This window comes from Pseudophryne corroboree, chromosome 8, assembly GCF_028390025.1.
Source record: "Pseudophryne corroboree isolate aPseCor3 chromosome 8, aPseCor3.hap2, whole genome shotgun sequence".
NCBI classification, from domain to species: Eukaryota; Metazoa; Chordata; class Amphibia; order Anura; family Myobatrachidae; genus Pseudophryne; species Pseudophryne corroboree.
The window spans coordinates 404083672-404111495 of record NC_086451.1 but is presented as its reverse complement, the minus strand read 5'-3'; the positions used below and the strand labels follow the sequence as shown (position 1 = coordinate 404111495).

The following is a 27824-nucleotide window of genomic DNA, read 5'->3' as shown; positions in this document are numbered from 1 at the left end:
GTTGCCCAAACTTCCATTTTAGATAAACCACTCTGAAGAGACTCCACATCCACATCTGACTTGATTACCCTACATATTTTAGTATCATCTGCAAAAATTGACAATATGCTTTCTAGTCCTTCTCCTAGACAGCGGTGGCCAACCCGCGGCTCTTTCATCCGCAGCATGCGGCTCGGTCGGCTCCCGGCCACCGCTGCCCGACACAGCCCAGCACACACAAGTCTCTCCGGCGGGAGTGTCTCTCTTTAATACGGTGAGCCAATCAGAGCTCGCGGACCGGCAGCTAAGGCTCCTGATTGGCTGCTGGACCGTGAGCTTTGATTGGTTCACGGACTGGCACCTAATTGAAGAGAGACACTGCCGCTGGAGAGTGAGGGGTAGAAGAGGCACACGCTGCACTCTCCTCCCCTCATACACAGCAGCAGCACGGTGAGCAGCACTTGAGGGGGGGGGGCACCGTGGGGACATGTGTATCTGGCACTGGGGGCATAGCTGGCACTGTGGGGCATGTGTATCTGGCACTGGGGGCATAGCTGGCACTGTGGGGACATGTGTATCTGGCACTGTGGGGACATGTGTATATGGCACTGGGGGCATAGCTGGCACTGTCGGGACATGTAAATCTAACACTGTGGGCATAGCTGGCACTGTGGGGACATGTGTATCTGGCACTGGGAGCATAGCTGGCACTGTGGGGACATGTGTATCTGGCACTGGGGGCATAGCTGGCACTGTGGGGCATGTGTATCTGGCACTGGGGGCGTAGCTGGCACTGTGGGGACATGTGTATCTGGCACTGTGGGGACATGTGTATATGGCACTGGGGGCATAGCTGGCACTGTCGGGACATGTAAATCTAACACTGTGGGCATAGCTGGCACTGTGGGGACATGTGTATCTGGCACTGGGAGCATAGCTGGCACTGTGGGGACATGTGTATCTGGCACTGGGAGCATAGCTGGCACTGTGGGGACATGTGTATCTGGCACTGTGGGGACATGTGTATCTGAAACTGTGGGGACATGTGTATCTGACACTGTGGGGGCATGTATATCTGGCACTGGGGGCATATCTGGCACTGTGGGGACATGTGTATCTGGCACTGGGGGCATATATGTATCTGGAACTGGGGGCATATATGTATCTGGGACTGGGGCATATCTGGCACTGTGGGGACATGTGTATCTGACACTGTGGGCATATATGTATCTGGCACTGTGGGGCATATATGTACCTGGCACTGTGGGGTATATGTGTACCTGGCACTGTGGGGCATATATGTATCTGGCACTGTAAGGACATGTGTATCTGGCACTGGGTGCATATACGTAACTGACACTGTGGGGACATATGTGTATCTGGCACTGTGGGGGCATATATGTATCTGGCACTGTGGAGGCACCCATTTTTTTGCATTTTTATATGTATGTGGCAATGTACTGAGGCATTATATGTATGTGGCACTTTACAACATGACTAAAAACGGGGTTATGACACAAGGTCATACTCCTACAAACGTAATACCGAAAGGTGTGAGCACAAAAATGGGGTGCGGCTTTGTGACAACTAGACCACTCCCCAATTTTTGCACGTGCGCCTTCGGCACGCGCATCATAGTGGCTCTTGCTCTTGACTGCAGATCTTTTCTGGTTCTTTGCCTCTGACTGGTTGGCCACCCCTGTCCTGTAACATTTATAAATACTTATGTTAAACAATAGTGGCCCCAGCACAGAACCCTGCGGTATTCCACTGATTACTTTAGCCCAGGTGGAAAACATCCCATTAACCACCACTCGCTGTTCCCTGTTATCAAGCCAATTACTCACCCATGTACAAATAGTGTTTCCTATACCAAGCTCCCTTAATTTGAAAATCAGCCTCCTGTGAGGCACTATGTCGAAAGCTTTTGCAAAATACAGGTAGACCACATCTGCTGCATTACCCTGGTCAAGATTGATGCTTACTTCCTCATAGAAGCTAATCAAATTAGTTTGACATGACCTATTTTTCACAAAACCATGCTGGTTCTTATTAATAGCATGGGAGTTCTCCAAGTACTCCTGTATGTTATCCCTTAGTACTGTATACTTTCAAAAAGTTTCCCCACTATTAATGTCAGACTAACTGGTATATAGTTAACAGGATGGAGTTTAATGCCCTTTTTAAATATTGGGACTACCTCTGCTATATGCCAATTTTTTGGAACCATGCCTGATGCAAATAAATCTGTGAAAATCAGATACAGTGGCCTTGCTATTTCAGCGTTTAGCTCCATCAGAACCCTAGGATGAAGTCCATCTGGACCAGGAGATTTATTAGTCTTAATTTATTTGAATCGTTCATGGACTACTTTCTCAGACATATAAGTATTGAGCAATGGGCCTTTAACATTACTATTATTATTGTTACTCACTTATCCCACCATCTGGTCCTCTCTAGCAAATACTAATGAAAAGAATTTGTTCAATATCTCAACTTTTTCATCATTTATCAAGAATCCGAGTTCGCTTTTTAATGGTCCCTTATTCTCTTTTTTTCTGCCATTTATGTATCTAAAGAATTTTTTAGGGTTAATTTTACTCTCCTTAGCAATTTTCTTTTCATTTTCTATTTTAGCTGCCGATTTCCTTTTTGCATTTTTTGTTACATTTCTTGTAGTACTGTAATGACTCTGCCTTCCCATAAATTTGGGATTTGAAAGCTTTGAATGCTCACCTCTATTTATCCATTTTTTCCTTTTCCTTTTTGTTTAGCCACATTGGTTTGAATTTAATACTCTTATTTTCACTGTCCTTGGGGATGCACTTATGTGTATATTTATCTAGCATTGATTTAAAAACATCCCACATTTCAGCAATGTTCTTGCACTGAAACAAAGTTTCCCAATCTATGTCATTTAGTGCGTGTTTCAGCCTGTTAAAATTAGCTTTTTTAAAGTTTAGAGTCTTAGTTGCACCCTTATGATGCTGCTTTTAAAAACAAATGTCAAATGTGATCATAGTATAATCACTGTTACCCAAGGTCTCGCATACTGTGGTATTTTCTATTATCTCCACGTTGTTAGTTAGTAACATAGTAACATAGTATCTGAGGTTGAAAAAGGACAATTGTCCATCGAGTTCAACCTATTTGTGGTCTCCTATGCATGATGATTTGACTAAAATTTCTGACTAATGCTGCTGTCAACCGTTGCATTTTATCCCTATTTATAGTAACTATAATGCATGACTATGCACCATACCTCTGGATATCCTTATCCATTAGGAATTTATCTAACCCATTTTTAAAGGTGTTGACAGATTCCGCCATTACAACTCCCTCAGGCAGGGAATTCCAAACACGTATTGTCCTTACCGTGAAAAAGCCTTTACGCCGTATTGTGCGGAATCTCCTCTCCTCTAACCTGAGCGAGTGTCCATGAGTCCTCTGTGTTGATCTAACCAAAAACAGGTCCCGCGCAAGCTTTGTGTATTGTCCCCTTATATATTTGTAGATGTTGATCATATCCCCTCTTAGTCTCCGCTTTTCCAATGTAAACATGCCTAGTCTTTCAAGCCTTTCCTTGTATTCCATCGTCTCCATTTCCTTAATTAGTTTGGTCGCCCTCCTCTGAACCTTTTCTAGCTCCAGGATATCCTTTTTGTAGTACGGTGCCCAGAATTGTACACCGTATTCAAGGTGTGGCCTCACTAGTGATTTATATAACGGGAGTATAATACTTTCGTCCCTAGCATCAATACCCCGTTTTATGCATGCTAATATCTTATTAGCCTTCTTTGCTGCAGTCCTACTTTGGGTACTACTGCTTAGTTTGCTATCTATGAGGACACCTAAGTACTTTTCCAGTACAGAATCCACTAATTTTACCCCATTTAGTAGGTAGGTGTAATTTTTGTTCTTGTTACCACAGTGCATTACCTTACACTTGTCTGTGTTGAAGCGCATTCTCCATTTGGCTGCAAATGCTTCTAATTTAACTAAGTCGTTCTGAAGAGACTCGGCATCCTCCTCTGTATTTATAGCCTTACACAATTTGGTATCATCTGCAAAAATTGACACCATGCTCTCTAGACCTTCTGTTAGGTCGTTAATGAAAATATTGAACAATAGCGGTCCTAATACTGAGCCTTGCGGCACACCACTTAGCACTTCAGTCCAAGTTGAAAAAGATCCATTAACCACAACGCGCTTCTCCCTATTATCTAACCAGTTTTTGACCCAAGTGCATATTGTGCTTCCTAGCCCTGATTCTTGTAGCTTGTAGATAAGTCTCATGTGTGGTACAGTATCGAACGCTTCGGCAAAGTCTAAAAAGATTACATCCACGTCTTTACCCTGATCTAGGTTTGCGCTTACTGTTTCATAAAAGCCAAGTAAGTTGGTTTGACAGGATCTGTCCTTCATAAACCCATGTTGATTCCTTTTAATGACCTTATTGACTTCAAGGAACTTCTGAATACTATCTCTTAGAATGCCTTCCAATAATTTCCCCACTATAGATGTAAGACTAACTGGTCTATAATTACCTGGTTCAGCTTTACTTCCCTTTTTGAATATAGGCACTACTTCCGCTATACGCCAGTCTTTGGGAACCATACCTGATATAACTGAATCCTTAAAGATCAAAGATAGCGGTTTTGCCAGTTCAGAGTGAAGCTCCATTAGAACCCTTGGGTGAATACCATTGGGCCCTGGTGATTTATTAATCTTTAAATGTTTTAATCGGTCACAGACTACTTCCTCGCTTAATTAAGTACCTATCAGTGGGATATTCTCATTATTGAGATTGTGTGTCAGTCCCTGAATTGGGTCCTCTCTAGTGAATACTGTTGAAAAAAACTCATTTAGTGTGTCCGCTATGTCATTATCATTTTTGCTTAAGACTCCCAACTTGTCTTTTAAAGGGCCTATACTCTTCTTCTTTAATCTCTTGCTATTAATGGATTTACATAATTTTTTGGGATTCGCTTTGCTTTCCTTTGCTACTAGTTTTTCAGTTTCTACTTTAGCCACTCTTATTTCCTTTTTGCAAATTTTGTTACATTCCTTATAGTGCTGAAATGTCTCTGCTTCCCCGTCAGATTTGTATTTTTTAAATGCTCGCCTATTCTTGCCCATAAGTTCCTTAATCTTTTTGTTAAGCCACATTGGTTTATGATTTTTATTCCTTTTTTTGCTGCTCATAGGAATAAATTTGAGTGTATTTTTAGCTAGCAGGAATTTTAGTACCTCCCATTTCTCCGTAGTATTTTTTCCTAAAAACAAACCTTCCCTTTCAATATCCCTGAAAAATACCCACATCTTTTCAAAATTTGCTTTGCTAAAGTTTAGAGTCCTAGTTGAGCCATTATAGGGCTGTTTATGGAAACTGATATTGAATGCGACCATATTGTGGTCGTTGTTTCCTATGGGTTCCCCTACTATAATACCGGGTACAAAATCCCCATTGTTTGTTAATACCAGGTCTAAGATTGCATTGTACCTAGTTGGTTCCTCAATTAGTTGGACTAAGTAGTTATCATTAAGTGTGTTTAAAAATATATTGCCCCTAGCAGTATCACATGAATCGTTTTTCCAGTTTATCTCTGGATAGTTAAAATCTCCCATCACTACTATGTCTCCTACTCCTGCTGCTCTTTCAATTTGCTTTAGTAACAATTCCTCATCAGATGCGTTGATACCAGGCGGCCTATAGCATACACCCAATACTAACTTTTTTATTCCTTTTTCACCGCATGAAATTTCTACCCATAATGTCTCGGCAGTGTCTACAGTCCCCTCCTGAATATCTTCCCGTATATCAGGTTTTAAAAACGGCTTTACATAAAGACACACCCCTCCACCCTTTTTATTTAGTCTGTCTCTCCTAAACAGTGTATAGCCCTCTAGATTGACTGTCCAATCATGAGATTCATCCCACCAAGTTTCAGTAATGCCTATAATATCATACTGTTTGCTTGCTGCAAGTATTTCTAGTTCACCCTTTTTACCAGTAATGCTTCTGGCGTTTACATATATACAACTAAGATAAGTATTTTCCCTTGCGTTAGGGACATCTTTCACCTTATGTAGCAATGATGACCTGTAATCGTCATTGGTTAGTGCTTTGGTAAAATCTATTTTAGTACCCTTGTTAGTAACCTTACTGCCTGCTCTTACCCTCCCCCCAACTTCTCCCCCATTTCGTTTACTACCGCCATCCCCACTATTCTCACTGCATGACCCATAGTTTCTAGCTAAACCCTTCCCCCAGGCTCCTAGTTTAAAATCTCCTCCAACCTACTAACCATCCTTCCCCCCAGCACCGCTGCCCCCTCCTCAGTCAGGTGCAATCCGTCACGACAAAAGAGATGGCGCCTGACTGAGAAGTCCACCCAGTGTTCCAGGAACACAAACCCCTCTTTCCTGCACCAATCCCTAAACCACACATTTACCTCCCTAATCTCCCTCTGCCTCCCTGGATTAGCGCGTGGCACGGGTAATAATTCCGAGAATATTACCTTAGATGTCCTTGCCTTCAGTTTCTTTCCTAAGTCCCTATAGTCTTTCTTAAGGACCTCCCACCTTCCGCTAACTTTGTCATTGGTGCCAACGTGCACCAAGACCGCCAGGTCTTTCCCAGCCCCTCCCAACAATCTATCTACCCGGTCCGCGATGTGCAGTACCCGAGCACCCGGGAGACAACAGACTGTACGGCGATCACAGTCCCAGTAGCAGATTGCCCTATCTGCCTTCCTGATGATAGAATCCCCTACCACCACCATCTGACTAGGTACCTCACTATCTTTTATCCCAACCGCGCCAGAGGGACCGCTCCTCTGGATGCTAGAGGGAGCAGTCTCCTCCGGCACCGTCATTTCTTCACTATCATCCTCTGATTCCTCGTCCAATCGGGCAAATTTGTTCGGGTTTGATAGTTCGGCGATGTCGAGCCTCCCCCTCTTTTTCTTCCTTCTAACTGTGACCCAACTGGCGTTCTGTCTAACTAGATCCAGTATAGTCCTTACTTTGGTTGGTTCTTCAACTATTTGCAACAAGTAGTTATCTTTTAGCATATTTAAGAACCTTTTACCCCAGCTGTATCACATGGTTTGCTGGCCCAATTTATGTCTGGATAATTAAAATTGCCAATGATTAGGACCTCCCCCAGTCCTGTAGCTGTCTTGATTTGCATCAAGAGTTGCGCTTCCTCAATCACACTAATATCAGGTGGTTAATAACATGTCCCTATTAAAAGCTTCTTTGTACATTTACTTTCCATAGTAATTTCAACCTATAATGTCTCCACAATGTCTCCAGTTCCCTCGTAAATAACCTCCTTTAAGTATGGGTTTAGAAATGGTTTGACATAAAGATATACACCACCCCCTCTTTTAATAGCCCTGTTTCTTCTGAAAAGAGTATAACCCTACAAATTAGCTGCCCAGTCGTGAGAATCATCCCACCATGTCTCCGTGATACCTATAATATCATATTGTTCCTTCATTACAAGCATTTCTAATGTCCCCATTTTGCCTGAAAGGCTTCTTGCATTTGCAAGCATACACTTTAGGTTGGTAATACCCTTATCTATTTTTCTATTAATTGGTATCCTTTACATTCTTAATTTAGCATTCCCTGATTTTCCAATTCTAGCTGTTTTTCCCCTCCCCCCTTCTCTACCCCATTATTCCTAATACCTCCACCCTTGCTGCACTCACTAATGATCCTGTAGCTTCTTTCTAATCCCTCCCACAGACACCTAGTTTAAAATCTCCTCCAACCTTCCATCCATCCTTTACCCCCAGCACTGCTGCTGTCTCCTCATTCAGGTGCAATCCATCACGACAAAAAAGATGGTGAGAAGTCTGCCTGGTGTTCCAGGAACACAAATCCCTCTTTCTTACAGCAGTCTCTAAGCCACACATTTACCTCCCTAATCTCCCTCTGCCTGCCTGGGCTAGCGCGTGACACAGGTAATTATTTGGAGAATATTACCTTAGATGTCCTTGCCTTAAGTTTCTGGTCTAAGGAGGTCATTCCGAGTTGTTCACTCGCAAGGCGATTTTAGCAGAGTTGCTCACGCTAAGCCGCCGCCTACTGGGAGTGAATCTTAGCTTCTTAAAATTGCGAACGAAAGATTCGCAGTATTGCGATTACAAACTTCTTAGCAGTTTCAGAGTAGCTTCAGACTTACTCGGCATCTGCGATCAGTTCAGTGCTTGTCGTTCCTGGTTTGACGTCACAAACACACCTAGCGTTCGCCCAGACACTCCTCCGTTTCTCCAGCCACTCCCGCGTTTTTTCCGGAAACGGTAGCGTTTTTTCCCCACACGCCCATAAAACGGCCTGTTTCCGCCCAGAAACACCCATTTCCTGTCAATCACACTACGATCGCCTGAGCGATGAAAAAGCCGTGAGTAAAAATACTAACTTCATAGCAAAATTACTTGGCACAGTCGCAGTGCGGACATTGCGCATGCGCACTAAGCGGAAAATCACTGCGATGCGATGAAATTTACCGAGCGAATGACTCGGAATGAGGGCCCAAATTCCTATAGTCTTTCTTAAGGACATCCCACCTACCACTAACTTTTTTGATGTGCACTCACACCTACAATCACCTGTGATACAGGTAGCAGGTGTAAACAGTAATTTGCTTCTAAACATTGTCCAGCATAAATGGACTGGAAGTGGATCCCCGGTCAGCCAGTTTGACGCTGAATTGGTGGTACACTAACAGATCTTACAAATAAAGATTTAACAAGACAGGAGAGTACCAGGGTGAGCATAATCCTGATATCCTGATGTGGAGTGCTGGCCTGTATAGTACATGTGTGTATATATATACTGATAGATAGATAGATTAGATTCATACATAGACAGTATATATTTAAGCAAAGCTATCTATCTTCTTTTTAAATACCAGTTATAAATTTGTGTGTGTGGTGGGACAGGTGACCTGTCAGCTTTCTAGGCTCACAGTTTCTGCACCACCACGTCTTAGGGAAGTGCTGAGGTCGAGCTGCCGAACAGTTCAGTGAAGCCGTGGCTTAGGCGCCTGACTTCTAGCTCTGCCCGGTGCTGCAGCAGCCCTGTCTGGACAGTCCGTATCTCACAAGACTGTTACTGTAGTAAAGCTCCTCAGCAGCCGCTGTAAGGAAAAAGCTATTTTGCTGAGGAGTACCGGAGTCTGGTGCAGAGACAGTTATATGTAGTGCCCTGGTATTTAGCTAGTAGTAGTGACCGGGGACAGTGTGTTGGGCCCTCTATGTGTGTGGGCCCGGGATGACCGCCCCTGTTGCCCCGCCTATAATACGGCTCTGGCCTGGGTAACTTAGTGTACTTTCACATTTCTTAATTCTACAAAGGAGCACATTGAAGAATATAGGGGTTTGTGCATACACACTATGTTATGCATGTACCGTAGAGTTTTTTTTTTTTTTTAATAAAGTAATTTTTATTCAATAATATGTAGATTGAGTTACAGACATTGCATATCATCGGCATATCGCATCATCACATTAATCGCATCTTCGTTTACATACATTTTGTCATCCCGTCTGAACTTGCAACATCTGCAACCAATATATAAATCAACATATCCGTTTTTTAATTTTTACCCTTAAACTAACCCACAAAAGGGTACATAAAAAGAAAAATAAAAATAAAAAGAAATAAGAAACATAGGAAGAACATAGTGAGAAATAGTCATCTGAACTAGGACCTTATCAATCGCATATGTATTAAGGCAAGCCCGCAGAGCTACGCTGTCAGCCCTCTAGATATACATCATTATATATTAGATCAGATCAGTGGCACAATAGCTCTCCGGTATCCATTATGATCAAGGGACTAGGTGGGAGTGGGGAGACTCCAGCCAGCGAGACCAAATTCTTTCAAACTTGGCCGATGCGTTCTGTTTCATATAAATATATCTTTCCTTGAGTATTGTGTCGTTAACCAAGGTCTTGAATGCAGAGATTAAAGGACCGCTAGGGGCCATCCAGAGTCTCGCAATGCACACCTTAGCCAAGGCACATACATTGCGAGCATATAGATCGACCGGGCCAGTCTCAGAAGTAGAGCCTCCTATCCCCAAAATACAGAATTGTGGGGTAAGCAGTCCGCCAGTCACTCCCGTACTCTCCAGCACCGATCTAACCCCCGACCAGAACACCCGTAGCCTTGGACAATCCCACACCATATGCCAAAATGTTCCCATATCCGCCTCGCACTTAGGGCAGAGACCAGATCTGCCAGTCCCAAAAGAGGCCAGTCTAGCTGGAGTCATATATGTTCTATGTAGAATGAAAAATTGGATTTGTTGGTATCTGAGGGACTTGGTGACCATGGCGGGGTATTCCAGAGCAAGAGCCCAGTCCTCCTCACCCATAAGGCCTACATCCTCCTCCCATTTTCCACGGAGACGTGTCATCGGGTCCGCATGGATTTTGGTGAGAAGATATCCATACGCAAGGGAAACCATCTTGGTTCGACCCAATGTAGTTACAAAGGTCTTGATGGGAAATGGGAGGATTCGCGGGGGGGAATCCGCAAACTGGGACTGGAGGGCATGTCGAAGTTGAAGGTATCTGAAAAAATATGAGTTGGGTAAGCCAAACTCATCTTTCAGTTGCTGAAAGGATTTGAGTGAGTCATTTAGGTAGAGTTGGGAAATAGAGACCACTGATCTAGGGGCCCACACCTCCCGTCCCTCAAGCGCATGCAACTCAGGAAGCCAGTCAGAGTACCAAAGGGGGGTGTCTGGGTCCAGGTCGTCGTACCCTAAGAGGTCTCTCAGGGCCCGCCATATTTTTAAGGCCTGAAAAATAATAGGGGGAAGGAACCGGGCCCCGCTCCCACTCAGCAGCAGCTGTACAGGAGAAAGGTGAGGAAAATAGCAGCGGATAAACTCACATTGCAAGGTGTCATCACCAGAATCCCGCACCCATACACTAATATGAGTCAGCTGGGCAGCGTAGTAATACATCTGGAAATTAGGCAAGGCTAGGCCGCCATCAGAGCGCAGCCTAGTAAGAGTATTTAATTGTATCCTAGGTCGTTTGTTAGCCCAAACAAGTGAGGATAGGACACTATTTAGTTTCCTAAAGAATGTTGGATAGATATATACGGGGGATTGAAGTATAATGTATAGGAGTTTGGGCAGTATGATCATTTTAATGAGATTAACCCTGCCAGACACCGTCAATGGGAGCCTACACCAGGTTCTAGATTTGCACACGATCTGCTGCATGGTCGGGTCCAGATTCAGAGGGATGAAATCAGAAGGGTCATTAGTTATTTGGATTCCAAGGTATTTAAATTGTGTTGTCCAGCATAATGGTAGGGACATTTTTGGAACAGTAGGAGGGAGGCCTATGACTGGCATAATATATGATTTAGACCAGTTGATCAGAAGACCCGAGTGAGCACCAAAGTCCTCAATCACACGCAGCAGAACGGGCATTGACCTGGCGTAGTCTTGCAAAAATAATAACATGTCGTCGGCATAAAGTGCTATCCTATCCTCGCGTGAGCCCGTGCAAATTCCCACAATATCTGGGTGTGATCGTATCAAACAGGCCAAGGGCTCGATGGCCAAGGCAAACAGTGCGGGGGATAGGGGACAGCCCTGTCTGGTACCCCGGGACAATTGAAAGGAGGGGGATACATAACCATTCACCAAGATCCTGGCACTCGGATGCTGGTACAATAATTTAATCCATCTGATATAGTTGGGCCCAAAGCCCATACAAGACATCACCTCCCATAAATAGGCCCATTCAATACTGTCAAAGGCCTTGGCCGCGTCCAGCGAGACCACAGCCGAGTCAGAAGGGAGGTCACGTGGGAGTTGTAGAATGGTATACAGTCTACGTAGGTTGATAGATGTGGACTTCCCAGGCATGAAGCCAGTCTGATCTGGATGAATGAGGGAGGTGATCACTGTATTAAGTCGTACTGCCAATATCTTTGCCAGGATCTTGGCGTCGGTGGGGATTAGGGATATCGGTCTATAGGAATCCGGAGACCTAGGGTCTTTACCGGGCTTCGGGATCACTATTATAATTGCCTCTGACATAGAGGGGGGAAGTTCGTTATTGGTAAATATATCTAGGAATAAGGCATGGAGCCTGGGCCCGAAAAAATCAACATGAGTTTTGTATACTTCTGAGGGAATTCCGTCACACCCCGGGGCCTTGCCACTGGGAGACATACCAATAGCCGCAGTCACCTCCGCGAGCGTCAAGGGTGCTTCCAGTGCCACACGGGCCTCGGGGGGGAGCACGGGTAGCGAGATACCCGCCAAATAGTAGGAGAGATCCATAGTGGAGAACGTCAATTGTGAACTGTAAACTTTGGTGTAATAGGATCGGAATAGCTGCGCAATGTCCGGTGTGGTGTCAACAAAGGACCCATCCCCATCGGACATTTGTGTAATTACAGTCCCAGGACGATCCTGATGTATCAGCCGGGCCAGGAGGCCACCCGTCCTATCAGCCTGCATATAAATATTAGTGGCCCTAAAGAGGAGGGACCGTGAGTTTTTATCGGTCAGGTGGGCAAGCCACGCCGACTGGGCCACCAGCCATCGTGTTTTCGTCGTAGGGGTACCATCAAGCAAATATTGAGACTCTAAATCCCTGGCGTCACTCTCCAGGGCCTTCTCCCTTTCTCTAGAGGACACTTTGTGAGCTGCTATGCGTCCTATATAAGAGCCCCTCAGAAAAGCCTTAAATGAATCCCATACCATAGTTCCCGGGGCAGATCCTGTGTTGTCGCTAAAGTAACCCTCCCACTGAGTTTCCAGGTCACCACAGTCACTCAGTTGAGTCAGCCAAGATGGGTGCAACTTCCAATAAGAGTGTACCCTCTGACCCTTCACAGCTAGAGTCATCAGCAAGGGGGAATGGTCAGAGATCCCTCGGGCCTCATAACGGACGTCGGTGATCGCAGGGATAAGGGCGGGGGACACCAGTACCAGGTCTATTCTAGAAAAGGAGCCATGTGTGCCGGAGAAACAGGAGAACTGACGGACTGCAGGGTGGCGAAGCCTCCACACATCAACCCATTGTAGATTATTCAAAAAATCAGCAAATTTGGTATACCCACTACCCACCATCACATCATTCGGAGACCGCCATCGGTCCACAGAGACATCTAATATATTATTAAAGTCGCCCAGACATATCACCGGAGTGGTAGGGGAGGAAGCTATAAAAGATGCAGCTTGCTGCAGTACAGCGTATGAAAAAGGAGGGGGGACATACACTGCTAAAATGTAATATGGCTGGGAACTTAGTTTGCATTCTAGAAACACAAATCTGCCATACGTGTCAGTTTTGACCGATATCAACTCAAATTGCACCGTTTTCTTAATCAGAACAGATACTCCCCTGGAGAAGGAGGAATGAGAGGCATGATAAGCCCATCCCACCCAGGCCCGTCTTAGAGATAACAACCTATTTCCCTGCAAGTGGGTCTCGCTAAGGCATGCAATGTCCGGGTCATATTTCTTAATCATATTTAGAACCAAAGAACGTTTAATTTTGTTATTTAGTCCCCGGACATTCCATGCCAGGAATTTCAAGTTACTCATGACACCAGGTATATTCTATGTACCACACGGATAGAATTCGCACAATATATATCCAAACATCAGTACCGTTAGCCCTAGCGACATATATCTCATAGGAGCTCTGCGTTATAAGCCACAATATCTGGTATATCAAACATCCTAGTTTCAGAAAAAACATAGATATGAAAAATAATAAACTAAAGAAAAGAAACCAAAAACAACAAGAAGAGCCGCAACTAGCAGCTTCCCAACCATCCCTCCCCTCCCCGTACACCACCCCGAACTCCGGCATACTTATATCCCAAAACGCCAACTCCAACTACCAAATGCTAAGAAGGCCCAGATTCTCAACTTAACCTAAACCCTCTAAACCAGTAGTGAACTTGGAAAAGTCTTGAGCCACCAATGCAAAAGGTGGGGGGCTCCCCGAATTGTGGTCGTCTCCTCCGGTGGTCAAGATCCCGGCATCTTCAGCGCGGGAAGTCAGTCCGGAGCTAGCTGACGAGCACCCGGCGCATATCCGTCCAGCCACTGGGCCGCCTCTCTAGGAGAATTAAAAAACTTGGTCTCCCCATCCGCCACCACTCGGAGCCGAGAGGGAAACAGCATGGAATATGAGAGGTTGAGGTCCCGCAGGCGTCGCTTGATAGGCATAAACTGGGCCCTGTCCTTCTGAACGTCCGCGGCAAAGTCCGGGAAGGCCGACACTCTGACTCCGTTGCGGACCAATGGGCCCTTTGTACGGCCAAGGCGGAGGACCGAGTCCCGATCCTTATAGTGCAGGAATTTGGCGATGAAGGTGCGAGGAGGGGCACCAGGAGGTAATGGCCGTGATGGTATCCTGTGCGCTCGCTCCACCGTGAATTGTGCAGTAAAGGACTCAGCCCCATATATCTCTTTGAGCCAGGATTCGAGGAAGTCCTCCGGCTGCGAGCCCTCCTCTCTCTCTGGCAGACCCACAAATCGGACATTGTTTCTGCGTAGCCGACCCTCCATATCTAGGAGCTTGGTTTGGAGAGATGAGACCTGCTGGGTCACTGCGGACACGGATTGCTTAAGGGGGCCACACACATCCTCCAAGTTGGAAACACGCGTCTCCGCCTCACCCACTCTCTCCCGTATACGTTGAACATCTTGTCGTAGTAAGGAGAGGTCGCACTGCACCTTTTCCATCTTATCGGAGAGACGCTGCTCACTGCCCGCTATAGCTTCCAACACCTGCTGGATAGACGGCACCTCCGCTGTCATTGGGGAGTTGGTGACAGACGCTGGAGGGGAGCTTGAGTGTATTGGAGAGGCACCCTGAGGTGGAGCCGATGACCCCCTGGGGTTGGGTTGCCTAGTAAATCTTTCCAGTTTGGCCGCGGCCGCACTCCGGCCTCCCCCAACCATATTGACAGATGTCGGTCACCCACTTCTCCAAGCAGAGTTGTAGTATAAAGTATAATTAGGAGACAGCAGGCTGTGTGCTTTTAAAGCCGGGAAGGATCTTTGGTTCCAAATATCAATGGACAAGAGCACAGGCTTTGTGTAAAATAAAAAATAGTATATGATATTGATGTTATTGAGGGGAGAATGTCCAGCAGTAAATTCCAGGTAGAAGCAGAGTATTAGTGTGTGCCACACTATGAATTATTAATGTGACACAAGAGTGCATTGAGTTGCAGTGTGCATGCAGTCCTTGCAGGGTAGGCAGGGATGTCTGTATGCTGAGACTGTCTATTGAACTGCACCCAAAATGGCCACCGGGCTTTTAATCACTTCATCCCTTCACTGGAGTACCTGTGCCTTATTGTGCAGTCAGGAGTCTCAGGTCCTCATCAGCCAGGTACGGGAGGGCAGGAGGGCTTTCAATATCCCCTGCAGTGTGCCCAGCTTCAGCCAGCGCCGCCCGCCCGTTCGTCCGTCCGTCGTGAGGGTCCTGGAGCCGCGCGGCCGGGAGCGCCAAACTCAAGGCCGGGGGGGTCCGGAGGAGTCACAGGCCTCAAAGCCGGAAGTCGTCCGCCGCGGTCAGACAGCGCCCAGAGACCCCGGACAAAGGTGCCCGCCACTGCTCGGAGGCAAGGGGGGACCAGCACCGGGTGGTAGACGCTCCGGAGGGACACAGGATAGGTGCAGGATCTATAATATCGGGGAGCTCCCGGGATCCGCTGCTTACTCCCTCACCGCCGTGGCCACGCCCCCCCGTACCGTAGAGTTTTAAGCGATTTTCACATTAGCAAAAAATTGGTTAACTCCATCGGCATTTCATGTGGCTCCAACTCAGGCACTATGTGGATAATTTTGTATGACAATTTTATATGACTCCAAAAGGGTAAACTTGGCTCTCTTAACATACATACAATATAAGTTAGAAATGTTTGTTCTTTATTGATTTGTTTTGTTCTAGATGCAGTATGAAAAAATAACAACAAAAAACTAAATAGAATTTAAATTGTTATCACTGTTCCATAAACTTGAATGTATATTACAGAGAATATCCAAAAGGAAATAGACAATGTGATCGGCAGAGATCGCTGCCCATCAGTGGAGGACAGGAGTAAGATGCCGTACACAGACGCTGTCATACATGAGATCCAGAGATTTGCTGATATTGTCCCTGCGGGTCTGGCTCGTGGAACCAGCAAAGACACAACCTTCAGGGGATATCATATTCCAAAGGTAGTTTCTCAAGATACAATGTCATGAAATGGTTGGATAATTTAAAGTACTTATTATGGCGATATCTATTATTAAATACTATCAACTTTATTCTTCTTGCCCAATTCTAAACTTTTCCATGCTCTTTTTAATACTTTTTTTCGTGTCACCACTATACATTTGTAACTCATAAGCCATGGCTTGCCAACATTTTTCATACTGTCTATGATCAAGGTGAAAAAAAATAACCAAATAAAAATGTGATTTTAGGGAACCTTGGTGTTTCCAGTCCTGACCTCCGTCCTGAAAGATCCCAAACAGTTCAAGAACCCAGAGAAGTTTGATCCTGGGCACTTTCTTGATGAGAATGGTAGCTTTAAGAAGAATGATGCATTCATGCCATTTTCTGCAGGTACAAACATGTCGTAGTGTTAACTATATGAGTTAAAACTAAGGTCTAACTAGTGAAAATGTGACTCTATTATGGCAATACTGCTTTATATAAAAATGGTAATTTTTTTGTTAAGAGGACCAAATATTTGTCTGTCTATGTATGATGCTGTTAGAAGTGGTAGCATGCCATTTGCCCTATGTGAAAAAACAACCTGTTCAATAGATATATCAATTATGCTCACACATCTGTGCAACAGAAAAGCAACTGAGTGTGTATATATATATATATATATATATATATATATACACAGTATAAACATATAAACAATATACATTATCTGCATCAGCCAATTTAATTCAGTTATTAAGGGAAGACTCAAATTATAATGAACGCTAATTATAATTAAACACAATATTATTGTTAATTTGATGAAGGAGGTTTGTTTAGGGCTGGTATCAGAGCTTGTGGGCCAGTTAAAATGAAAAAGGCTTCCACCGCCCTAACCTGCTGCAGCACTCTGCCACCATCCTGGGGGGTGCTGAGATTAAAGATGAGCCTTAGTGAACAGTGCAACAGCATGACATACATATATGTATACACACATACTGTACAAAATGAGTAACACAAAGTAAAAGAAATACAGGAAATTTTTTTTTTAAAACATTGAAAGATTAGAAAATGCTTTATTCAGAGAATAAAGCATGTTATAAAAATGAGTTTTGGGTACTGCAATGGTAGAACCGTTTAAAGTGAGAGAGAAATCCTAACAGTTTACTAAACAAAAATTGTGCTTAACTGCCATTACAGATGTGTGGTTCGATTCTCCAGTAATCCCAATCCACCCAAATTTTGTGGATCCAAACCAAAATACGCTCCGGATCTCCCGAAGAGATCCGATCCGAACAGAGTCCCAGTTTGGATCTTCCCACGGCTCGGAGTTCAGATTTTAAATCTCTATATGGGGTTTTGGATTGCAAAAATTACATGATTTTAACTGGGTTTTTTTTCGATTTTTTTATCGATTATCAATCCCCCCCCCCCCCCTCAATTTTAAACTGATCCAAAAACCGAATCCGAACAAAAACCCTTGCGGGTTGTTTTGTAAGATGCCAAAGTCAAAACACAAGGGTCAACGCACATCTCTACCTGCCATACTTAGATTAAATTAAGCAGCATTGAACATGTTCTTGACTCTGTTTGTTCATGCCCCTTCTGGTCAGCAGCCACCAGCCACAGGGAGGAGAAAGAGGCACAAATGGAAGTGGCAGAGGCCCAGATTCTGAAGATGGCAGAGATATATATTCTGAAGATGGCAGAGGGACAGAAGGAGGTGGCGCATAGGCATGGATAATGTAGAACACTGAGGCTCTGATGGAGAATGAAAAGAGGCACAGATGGGGAGAGAGGCAGAGGCACATCTGACAAGTAGGAAAAAGCACACATGAGGAGCAGGTGAAAAAGGCACAGCAGGGGAACTTTTGAGTACCTCTATGTAATTAGCCAAGCCAAATGGATGTAGGGGGGAAAAGAAAAAATAAGGATGAGATCTGGGGGTGGGGAATAGAGAGAGAGAAAGAGAAAAGTAGAGGTTGGATAGACTGAAGCTCAATGCTGTCATATCAATAACACTGTTCAGAATCTAACAGGGGGCCAATCTGCAACTATGACCCTCTCCGTGAACTGCTTATTCACAGGCAAAAGTCTGCCTAAGAGTGAGAAGCAGTTTGTGGCTGGGATCATCAGCACTGGTTGTCTATTATGTCAGTCCAAGCCCCATACTACCATCTGTGCCCTGCTGATCGTGGTCCTGAGTGTGCTGTACTGTATGTTCTGAAGGTATCAGGTGATAGATATGAATTTAAGAGCAATGCAGTTTCACCTGTACAAATGGTTAGCTCAGGGACTAGCTGTATACAAATGGTATATTTAACCCATGACATTGAGTATTATAGGCAGTGCTTAGAAGCAGCTATGAAACTGTATTTGTAAATGGTCTGAATAAAGTCGTATCATTCCTACAGTATGTCTCATACAGACCTTCCAGGAGATATTTGAGGTGTTGGTAATTAGGGAATGTACCAAAGAATGTGAAGGAGTGGCCACCTATTGTTTTTAAACAGTGCCACCTTTATAAATTCTACACAGGTACAAAGTGGTGCACACCTCAAGGAAGCTTAGTTACACCATCTTAGGGGTGTCCCTTCATATCCCTGGCAGGTTTGGATACTTTGCACAACACCCATTCCTGTTGGTGTCCCAGGTCTCGATGATTGCTAGGGTCCTCACTATTTATGTTACTATCCCTGATGGTTGGATGTTTGGCACTCTGCATTATGGTCAGAGCATCTTAAATCAACACAATTACTGCCACCATCCATGAATCATTAAAGAGGTCCCATGCACCCAATACCTTTATAACAACTGCTTGTAAGCTCAGCAACCCCAACATCCAAACAGTCCATGGTAAAGTTATTTACTCTGGCAAATAATAACAGTGTATAGCTGACGCTGTATCTCCAGTTTATAACATAGCCCCTAGTGGTCTAACAATCTCTTAAAAGGATTGGGTTAACAAAGGAATACTTTATTTACAAAAAGATACAATGCTTATTTAGAAAAGAATGTCACCAAGAAATTGTCACAAAGTACATACATGTAAGTAAATTTCAAAGATAAAGGACAAAAACTTACAGAAAGAACAAGCTGCTAAATCATTCCAGGAGAAGCGAAAGGAAAATGCAGAGTCTGCAGGTTGCAAACAACAACAAAAAACATGAATTCTTCAAAGTCTGAACCTAGAACAAAAGGTGATCATGCCTTTTATCAGCAGAGCATCACATCCTGGATGATGTCACCTAAATCCCCGCACATTGTCTGGTTAGTTAATTAATTCTGGGATCTTCCTTGAATTGCTCATATCACTTTAAACTTAAATCTCCATAATTGGGCATAACTTCCCCTGTGAAATGATGACCTAGAATATGGGGTATTAATTTTACTCTCTGCTATTTTAGTTACACAGTGACTTTATATATGATACATTGGGAGGGGGCATTGACTAGACAATACATATCTTTGAAACAACACTTCTAAAGGGCCCTACACATTTAAAGATCCGCCGCCGAGCTGCCCGATGGCGGATATGGCCGAAGGGCGACCCGGTGGCGGGGGGGGGGGGGCAGTGACGGGGGGAGTGAAGTTTCTGCACTCATCCCGTCACCCGGCTCCATTGAAGTGCAGGCAAATATGGAAGAGATAGTCCATATTGGCCTACATGAACAGCCGACGGGGCACCAGCGATGAACGAGCGCGGGGCCGCGCATCTTTCATCGCTGGTGACTCCACACTCAAAGATATGAACGTTATCTCGTTCAATAATGAACGAGATCGTTCATATCTTTGAGGATTATCGGCCAGTGTGTAGGGCCTATTAGATATGTTTCATATTATTTTCCACATGCTACGCTATAATGGACAATTTCAAGTCATAAGCCATATCAAAGACTATGTGCCTTTAATATAGTTTAGATACCCCTACTGGGTTCTTACTTAGCTGTAAATGAGAGACAAAGGTCTGTGCCCTGTCAGGTAAATTGCTTGTTTCTCCAGCCCAGCCAACATGAGTTCATTAGCATTCTAATGAAGCTTGACCTGGCTCTGAATTCAACTACCTTTGATGTAAGGATAGAATTTCAACCAAAAGGACTTCATTGGACTGAAACTTTCTAGGGGCTAGCAAAGCTTTCCTGTATCTGTCTTCTCTGTTAATTGACAAAGCCAGCAATCTGAGTCATAGGAAAAAGTCTATTGATAAGTGTGTGGCAGATTCATAATATGGTTTAACAGAAACTAATGCTGATATTTTATCCTTAAAATCTACATTCTTAACAATGATGTTTTTCAAAGGTTTAATGCTTAATAAAGCAAAACATACACTTTACTTACTGTATAATTAGTGTCTAGTGAGACACATATTTATACTGTACATTGTTTACATTTTACTCTACCTTAAAAGAACAAGTGATATACAGAAAGTGTAGGTATATGTACAGAACAGATCATGTTTTATTACATTTCAATTTTTTTTTTTTAAATAAAACTTTACTTTTAAATTGTTTCAGGTAAGCACTATTTACCGCATCTGAATTTGAACAACAACCTATATTTCATTCTGTCTCCCCAGGGAAACGCTTGTGTTTGGGGGAGGGTCTGGCTCGGATGGAACTCTTCCTCTTCCTCACAGCTATACTGCAGAAGTTTACATTGAAGACCACGATAGATGAGAATGACATAAACATAACACCAGAACCAAAGACCAATGGATCTCGATCTCGACCCTATGAGATGTTTGTTGTCCCTCGTTGAGCAATTACTTATATTATATACTTAACACAAAGGAAATAAGCATCACACCAGAACCAAATAGCAATGCTTAAAGACTTTGTACTACCTCGCTATCCCTCGCTGATGAAGTACTTAATAATTTAATGAAAGACATCTTGTTACAGATTTCATGGGCATGTGACACTTCAAAGCTGACGTACTTGATAAATAAAAAAAATACAACACAGATTTGTTGTGGTGTGGCTTTGTATTCTAAACCATGTTACACTGAATACATTTCTGCCAATTCAACCTTTCTGAAAATGTATTTTCTTTGCATCCACTCTCTTACTTTTTTACAGCATAAATGTGCATTCCCCTGACCTCAGTGTTTAAAAGAATTTTCTGCTTGATGTTCCCAAGGAAAACACTAGGTGCAATATGGTGAAATTATATCTTTTGGTATAAAGCAGACGATTGCATCTATATATATAAAGGTGAAAGCCCTCACTCACTGACTGACTGACTCATCAGTAATTCTCTTACTTCCCGATATGTTAGGAAGCTAAAATGTAACATAGGTATTCTTCTGGTGGGAAATAGGTAAACTACATAATTAGAATTTTAATAAACCTCCTCTAAGGGGAAGAAAAGGGGTTTGACATAATGACGTTATCACCGATGCGTGGTTTGCGTTGCGTGAACGATAATGCCCAAATGGACAATCAGATCAAAATTTGGATTGCACCTCCAGTGGGTAGAATTTAATAAACTAGAAAATGGTCCTGTCACTTTTTACCGTATCTGCTACGGGTGCTCCTCGGGTAATGCCAAGAACCATGGATTACTATTTACTTACATTTAGATGTATCAAATTTACATCTCTATAGATTTACCAAATTTGTAACACTCATTTATATTTACAACCGTGAAAATCAGAAACTCCCATGCGAAGAACGGGTAAAACAGCTAGTTTAGCGTAAAATAGTCAAAGCTGTTCACATGATATCTGCCTTTGATACAATCACCAGTGGATTTGGACAAATAAAAAAAGTGGTGTCTAGGAACGATATTGTGATTAATTAAGATTTGATCGGTTTCTGTGGACTGCAGAACCCTTTATACACAATTAACAGTGCAGCACTTTACACACATATTACCTATGAAATGTCTGTAGGAGAATGTACACTGGGCCAAACACACAATGAGCATCAGGGGATGTAGTTATGTGGCCGGCGGTCCCAACCCCTACATCCCGCCCCTTCACAATCCCGACGGTCGGCATGCCGACCAGCAGGGACTATTCCCACTTGTGGATGTCCATGACACCCATAGAGTGGGAATAGAACCCGTGGCGACCGCAAGGGGCTTCTTGCACTTGCCCTCACTGGCATTTTGCGGCCAGAATCCCGGTGTCAGGATGCTGTCCGCCCGGGATCTTGGCCGCTGGTAAAACGATACACACCCGAGCATCCACACATGGCAGTATTGTGGATTACAATGAAAAGTAGTCTAAGAATGGGGGCTAAATGTAATAGGGTGTGAGTTCTGAAAATGTGCGAGTTTAGCGCTAAACTCACACATTTAGCAGAACGACTCACAGGTAATAGGGTGAGAGAACATGCAAACTTGCATGTTTCTCACACTCCCACAACTCGTAGTGGCCAAACTCGTATCCAGATGTTTTCCAATGGAAAACATACAACTCATCCAATATAATAGGGTGTGAGTTCTAAACTCGCACCCAAAACCTTACAAAAAACTTGTCAACAAATAGACCAGCTTTTGCTAGGCGAGTTTGTCTGAATCAAGCACAGATCAGTGAGATCCGTGCATGCTTCTATGTGTGAAACTTAGTTAAAAAAAAACAGAAAAAAACTATGGGGACGCAGTAAAGTCTTTGCAGTTTTGTTGGATCATGAAAAGGTATGTGCATTTGTGGACAGCCGCCGTAAATGTGCAATACGCACTGACCCTTCTCTAGCAGGGTTAGGCTGTAGGCAATATAGGTCTGTAGAGGTCGACACCACCAAATGTTACTGTACAGGTGAGTACTGAAAAATAGCAGTGGTGTCACCAATGGTATATATTAAATGTTATACACAGTATATACTGCTTCTAATGATTTATATTATTAAATAGACCCTATAATCAATTTCCCATTATTAAAAATGCATAAACAGTTATTTCTGTTTTGTGAGTGTAGTGGTGCTGATTAATGTTATCAGGCTGTAGCTGTGTAATGTAAAGATATGAAGGGGTTAATATACCCTTAGCCAACTGTTGCTATTTACCTATCTAAAGTACAACCAACCCACTAATTACACTCACTGTTACTGTATTTGGAATGCTGTTTTGTGCCAGAACATGTTTTTGTACTCACAAATAAACACAGAGGGACACAGGTCACAGGCATTGCAGTAATTGTGCTGTGTTCATAATGGTGCTGAACATAACAGGGACCCTTCTCCTTGCTGCTGGGGTCACTCTCCTCATTTACCTTATACAATGGTGGAAACATATAAAGCAGAGGAACCTGCCCCCGGGGCCCACACCTCTGCCCCTGCTGGGGAATATCATGCAGATTAGCAGCACAGAATTTCCTCAGTCTTTGATGAAGGTAAGCTGGGGCCTTTATTCCCTCATTATTGCAGTATAACTCAGCTCAGTGCAGGTGTCTCTATAATGTATTTACTATATGTATATGTAATTATATCCACTGAGATTAAATAAATTGGCAGACAACATACAAGTTTTGAGTTGTGCTATTTTATACAAACATTGGGCCTAATTCAGAGTTGATCGCAGCAGCAAATTTGTTAGCAGTTGGGCAAAACCATGGCCCTCATTCCGAGTTGTTCGCTCGCAAGCTACTTTTAGCAGCACTGCACACCCTAGGCTGCCGCCCTCTGGGAGTGTATCTTAGCTTAGCAGAATAGCGAACGAAAGGTTAGCAGTTCTGCTAATAAATAATTCCCTGCAGTTTCTGAGTAGCTCCAGACCTACTCCTAGATTGCGATCACTGCAAACTGTTTGGTTCCTGGTTTGACGTCACAAACACGCCCAGCGTTCGGCCAGCCACTCCCCCGTTTCTCCAGCCCCTCCTGCGTTTTTACCTGGCACGCCTGCGTTTTTTAGCACACTCCCGGAAAACGGTCAGTTTCCGCCCAGAAACACCCACTTCCTGTCAATCACACTACGAACACTCGAGCGATAGGAAAACGTTGTTTGTGTAAAACTGCATCGTTTTGTGTGAAAATACTTAGCGCATGCGCACTGCGTACCATGCGCATAAATGCCGATTTTTAGCCTGATCGCAATTCTGCAAAAAACGGCAATGAGCAAACAACTCGGAATGACCCCCCATGTGCACTGCAGGGGGGGGGGGGGGCATATATAACATGGGCAGAGAGAGTTAGATTTTGGTGGGGTGTGTTCAAACTGAAATCTAAATTGCAATGTAAAAATAAAGCGTCCAGTATTTACCCTGCACAGAAACAATATAACCCACCCAAATCTAACTCTCTCTGCACATGTTATATCTGTCCCCCCTGCAGTGCACATGGTTTTGCCCAACTGCTAACAAATTTGCTGCTGCAATCAACTCAGAATTACCCCCTCTGGACCTTATTTAGAGATGGACACAGATCGTTGCATCCGCAGCAAGGTCTGTGTCCATCTCTTCACGTGCTGGGGGTCGCCCAGCACAGGGCAAGGCTGCCCAGCATGTGTGGCGCCACCTCACGATGTGTCAGTAATTTAATTGTAGACACATCGATTTAAGGTCGACCCCTGCCAGTGACACGCCCCCATCTTGGTCAATGCGCCAGCGAAATGCCAAAAAGACCCCCCCCCCAAACGCCCACCACTGTCAATCACCTTGTGGCCGTATCCATCCAGGATGCGTCCACAAGCAGAAGGGTTGCGCATGCGCGTTGCGGCCAGTTCACGTGCGCAGAGCAGATGGATGTGGCCGCTGCGTACAGAAGGGCGGCTGCATCCATCTCTGAATCGCGCCCATAATTCATCGGGTAGATTGAAAGATATTCATTATTGCTGATCATTAAGATGTAGAATTTATCTACAAATGTGGCACCCCATCTGGGCTGCCATGGATATTTATGTGACTTCTGTGCCCTTTTCCCCCTCTACAAAATGCAGCCTGGCTGAACGCTTTGTGACTTGCTGCAGGGAAAGGGTTAAAGATATGCTCTGTGCTGTAGCTGGCATGCGCTGGGACAGTTAACAGCTGAGGGCTGGGACAGTTGGCAGTTGGGCGGCGGCCATCTTAGAAGGACAGAGAGCAAAGAGTGGAGCAGCGCTAATAGCTGCAGTGTGTTGGGATGTTCCAGGTGACTGGAAGGAAAGGAGATTGACGGCAGCAGCTAGGGGACTCGGTGATCAGCTACGCAAATCCCTGTGAGAATCGGTGGATGATGGCAGCGGCAGAGACAATTGAGGCTGTGTTTAGGGACATCTTCTGGCATCCAAGGACAGTGATGCAGCTACTCACCTCCCAGTGTAGGAGGGTCAGGAAGCACCTCCTCCTTTAGAGCTACAGCTGGTGAGCAGAGATCACACTCTCCTAGGGCAGTAACTGTGACAGGGAGATACATTAGCAGGGGACACTGCCTAAAGGCTGCTGAAAGTAGAGCAGAAGTAAATAGGCATCACACTAAGTGAGAGAGACTTTGACACTACTTCTAATATCTGTGACTTATATGTTGACTAACAGCAGGAGACCCTTTTACCCTCCCCTACCTGGCAGGGTTGCTTTATAGTCTACTAGTGCAGCACAAAGTGAGTTAATAAAGCGTCCGCTTTTCAGGGAACATATTGATACAGTATTCAGCTGTTATTGCCTCTGGAGGAGACCCAGAAACTTTTGGAAGTCCCTCCCTGCCATCCTTCTATATGTAAAGTACAGTACATTAAGGCTCAGAACTTGCTAAACTGGGAAATGTAATAAGGAACTTCTGAGTACTCCAACGAGAACTGTGTAACTGGCCATAAGTGGTATATGGGGCCCCAGCGCTGAAATTTGTTATATTTTAATGCATTGTTTTGTGTAAAACATTATTTAGATTGTATTTGTGTTTTGCATTTAAATTGGCTTAGAACAATAAAGGTCTGATATGTCTTTGTATAATTTAATTCTAACTAAGAGAAATTGTTTGACTACCTTATTGATAACCATCCATTGGCAGATTGTATTTGTCTGTGCTGTGTGAGACTTCAGATCAGCAAATTGAGTTCCAGCATAATAAACTGATTAATTTTGCCTTTTGTAAGCGATATTGAAAATTGTATTATTTTATTTCAAAACTGAAAACTGTTTTAATTGAGTCCACTTGTTTAATGCAAGATTCAGAAACCTTGTTACCACTTACTGAAGAAGCAGAAAACCCATGCCAACAGACCAATTATTACTAGTAAGGCATATATTCAATACTCTACACTAACATCATACTTCCCTGGGTGTTACATTTGGCGTCACGAACAGGATCCGAACACACAATGTTATCTGAAAAGCAAGTTGCTGGGGATTCCTCAAGTACTCGTGCAACTATGGCTAGCTTAAATCCAATAACCTTGCCATATTACTTTGGAGCCCTATGGATTCCGACATATAGTGGAGATGCTCAAGGTTCAGATGGGAACACTCTGACTGAATTCAAGAACAAAATGGAGTCTATGTTCCGCCTGTACCCACTGCCAGAGATACAGCAAGTGGAGATTCTAATAGGGCAGCTGAAAGGCACGGCATGGAGAGAGGTGACTTCATGGCCAGTGTATCAAAGAAAAACAGCAGACCTGATCCTGAGCCGACTAGTTGCCATGTTTGATACAAGAACATTGTCTGATCTTAAGGTGGCCTTTTACTCAAAAAAGCAGCAGCCAGGAGAAACGTTGCGTGATTTTGCACTCAGTCTACATGAGGCGCTACGAGAACTTCAGGCCTCCGATTCAACAGAAATTCGACCAACAGACGAAATTTTGATTAATCAATTTATAGACGGGTCCCATGGTGAGATTGTGAAAGTGCATTTACGTTTACTTCAGTTACAGTTACCAAATACCTCATTCTTGTGCTTCAAAAATGCTGCCATTAACTGGTAGAGACAATACAGAGGCAAGAACTGTCCTGTCCTGAGATTCTGAGGTCCCAAGAAAATAAATATTCTCCAGCAATTGTGAAGCAGGAAATCATGGATACACACATACAAGAAGAAATTGTTGTACATGGTGATCAGGCACCAAAGACTGATATATTAAGTGCTATAGGCATACAAATCGCTGAATTGACCCAAAGGATAACTGAAATGTCACAGCAATTGCGGTATCTCATGCAGCAACAAGCAAAGTGCGGAGAAGAGATAGACTGGGGCATCAATGAAGGACAGCCCAGAGATGTGGACCTTCGTCCTGTAGTCCAGAATCAAATTAAAGTTATTGAAACACCAGCTGCAGACCCAGAGTCTGACGTTAGTCCAAGAAAAGTTATAGGGAGAGTCGTTTGGTTTAATGTGCGATATGGCTATGGCTTTATCAATCGGCTTGATACCAAGAAAGATGTGTTTGTGCATTATACGGCCATAAAGAAGAACAACCCTAGGAAGTATTTCCGAAGCCTGGATAGCGGAGAAATGGTTGAGTTTGATGTTGTAAATGGCAAACAAGGTCCGCAGGCAGCTAATGTAACTGGTCCTGGTGGTGTTACGGTGCAAGGCAGCAGGTATGTAGCAGATCCAAAGTGTTATTGGCACTATACATGTCACAGAGGTCCTCCACGTGATTATCAGCAAATATACCAATGCAGTGAATGTGGGGATGAGCGTAAAGTAGAAGAAAATGCAAATCAACCACAGTCTGATCGGATCAGTTGCTACCCACCATGCTATTCAG

General features: G+C 44.0%; 2 protein-coding genes across 3 annotated transcripts in view; both read left to right on the top strand.

Moving 5' to 3' along the window:
- Positions 1 to 21155, top strand: part of LOC134949317 (cytochrome P450 2A5-like) — a 64143-nt gene extending 42988 nt beyond the window's left edge. Inside the window, exons 7-9 of the mRNA XM_063937813.1 lie at positions 16035 to 16222; positions 16472 to 16613; positions 20779 to 21155. Coding sequence (XP_063793883.1) covers positions 16035 to 16222; positions 16472 to 16613; positions 20779 to 20960 — 512 coding nt within the window. The 3' untranslated portion in view covers positions 20961 to 21155. The remainder of the gene's footprint in view (positions 1 to 16034; positions 16223 to 16471; positions 16614 to 20778) is intronic.
- A 2148-nt stretch (positions 21156 to 23303) lies between these two features.
- LOC134949316 (cytochrome P450 2B1-like) overlaps positions 23304 to 27824 on the top strand; it is a 46982-nt gene continuing 42461 nt past the window's right edge. For both annotated transcript variants that reach the window (XM_063937811.1, XM_063937812.1), the window contains exon 1: positions 23304 to 23538. In XM_063937811.1, coding sequence (XP_063793881.1) covers positions 23359 to 23538 — 180 coding nt within the window. In that variant the 5' untranslated portion in view covers positions 23304 to 23358. The remainder of the gene's footprint in view (positions 23539 to 27824) is intronic.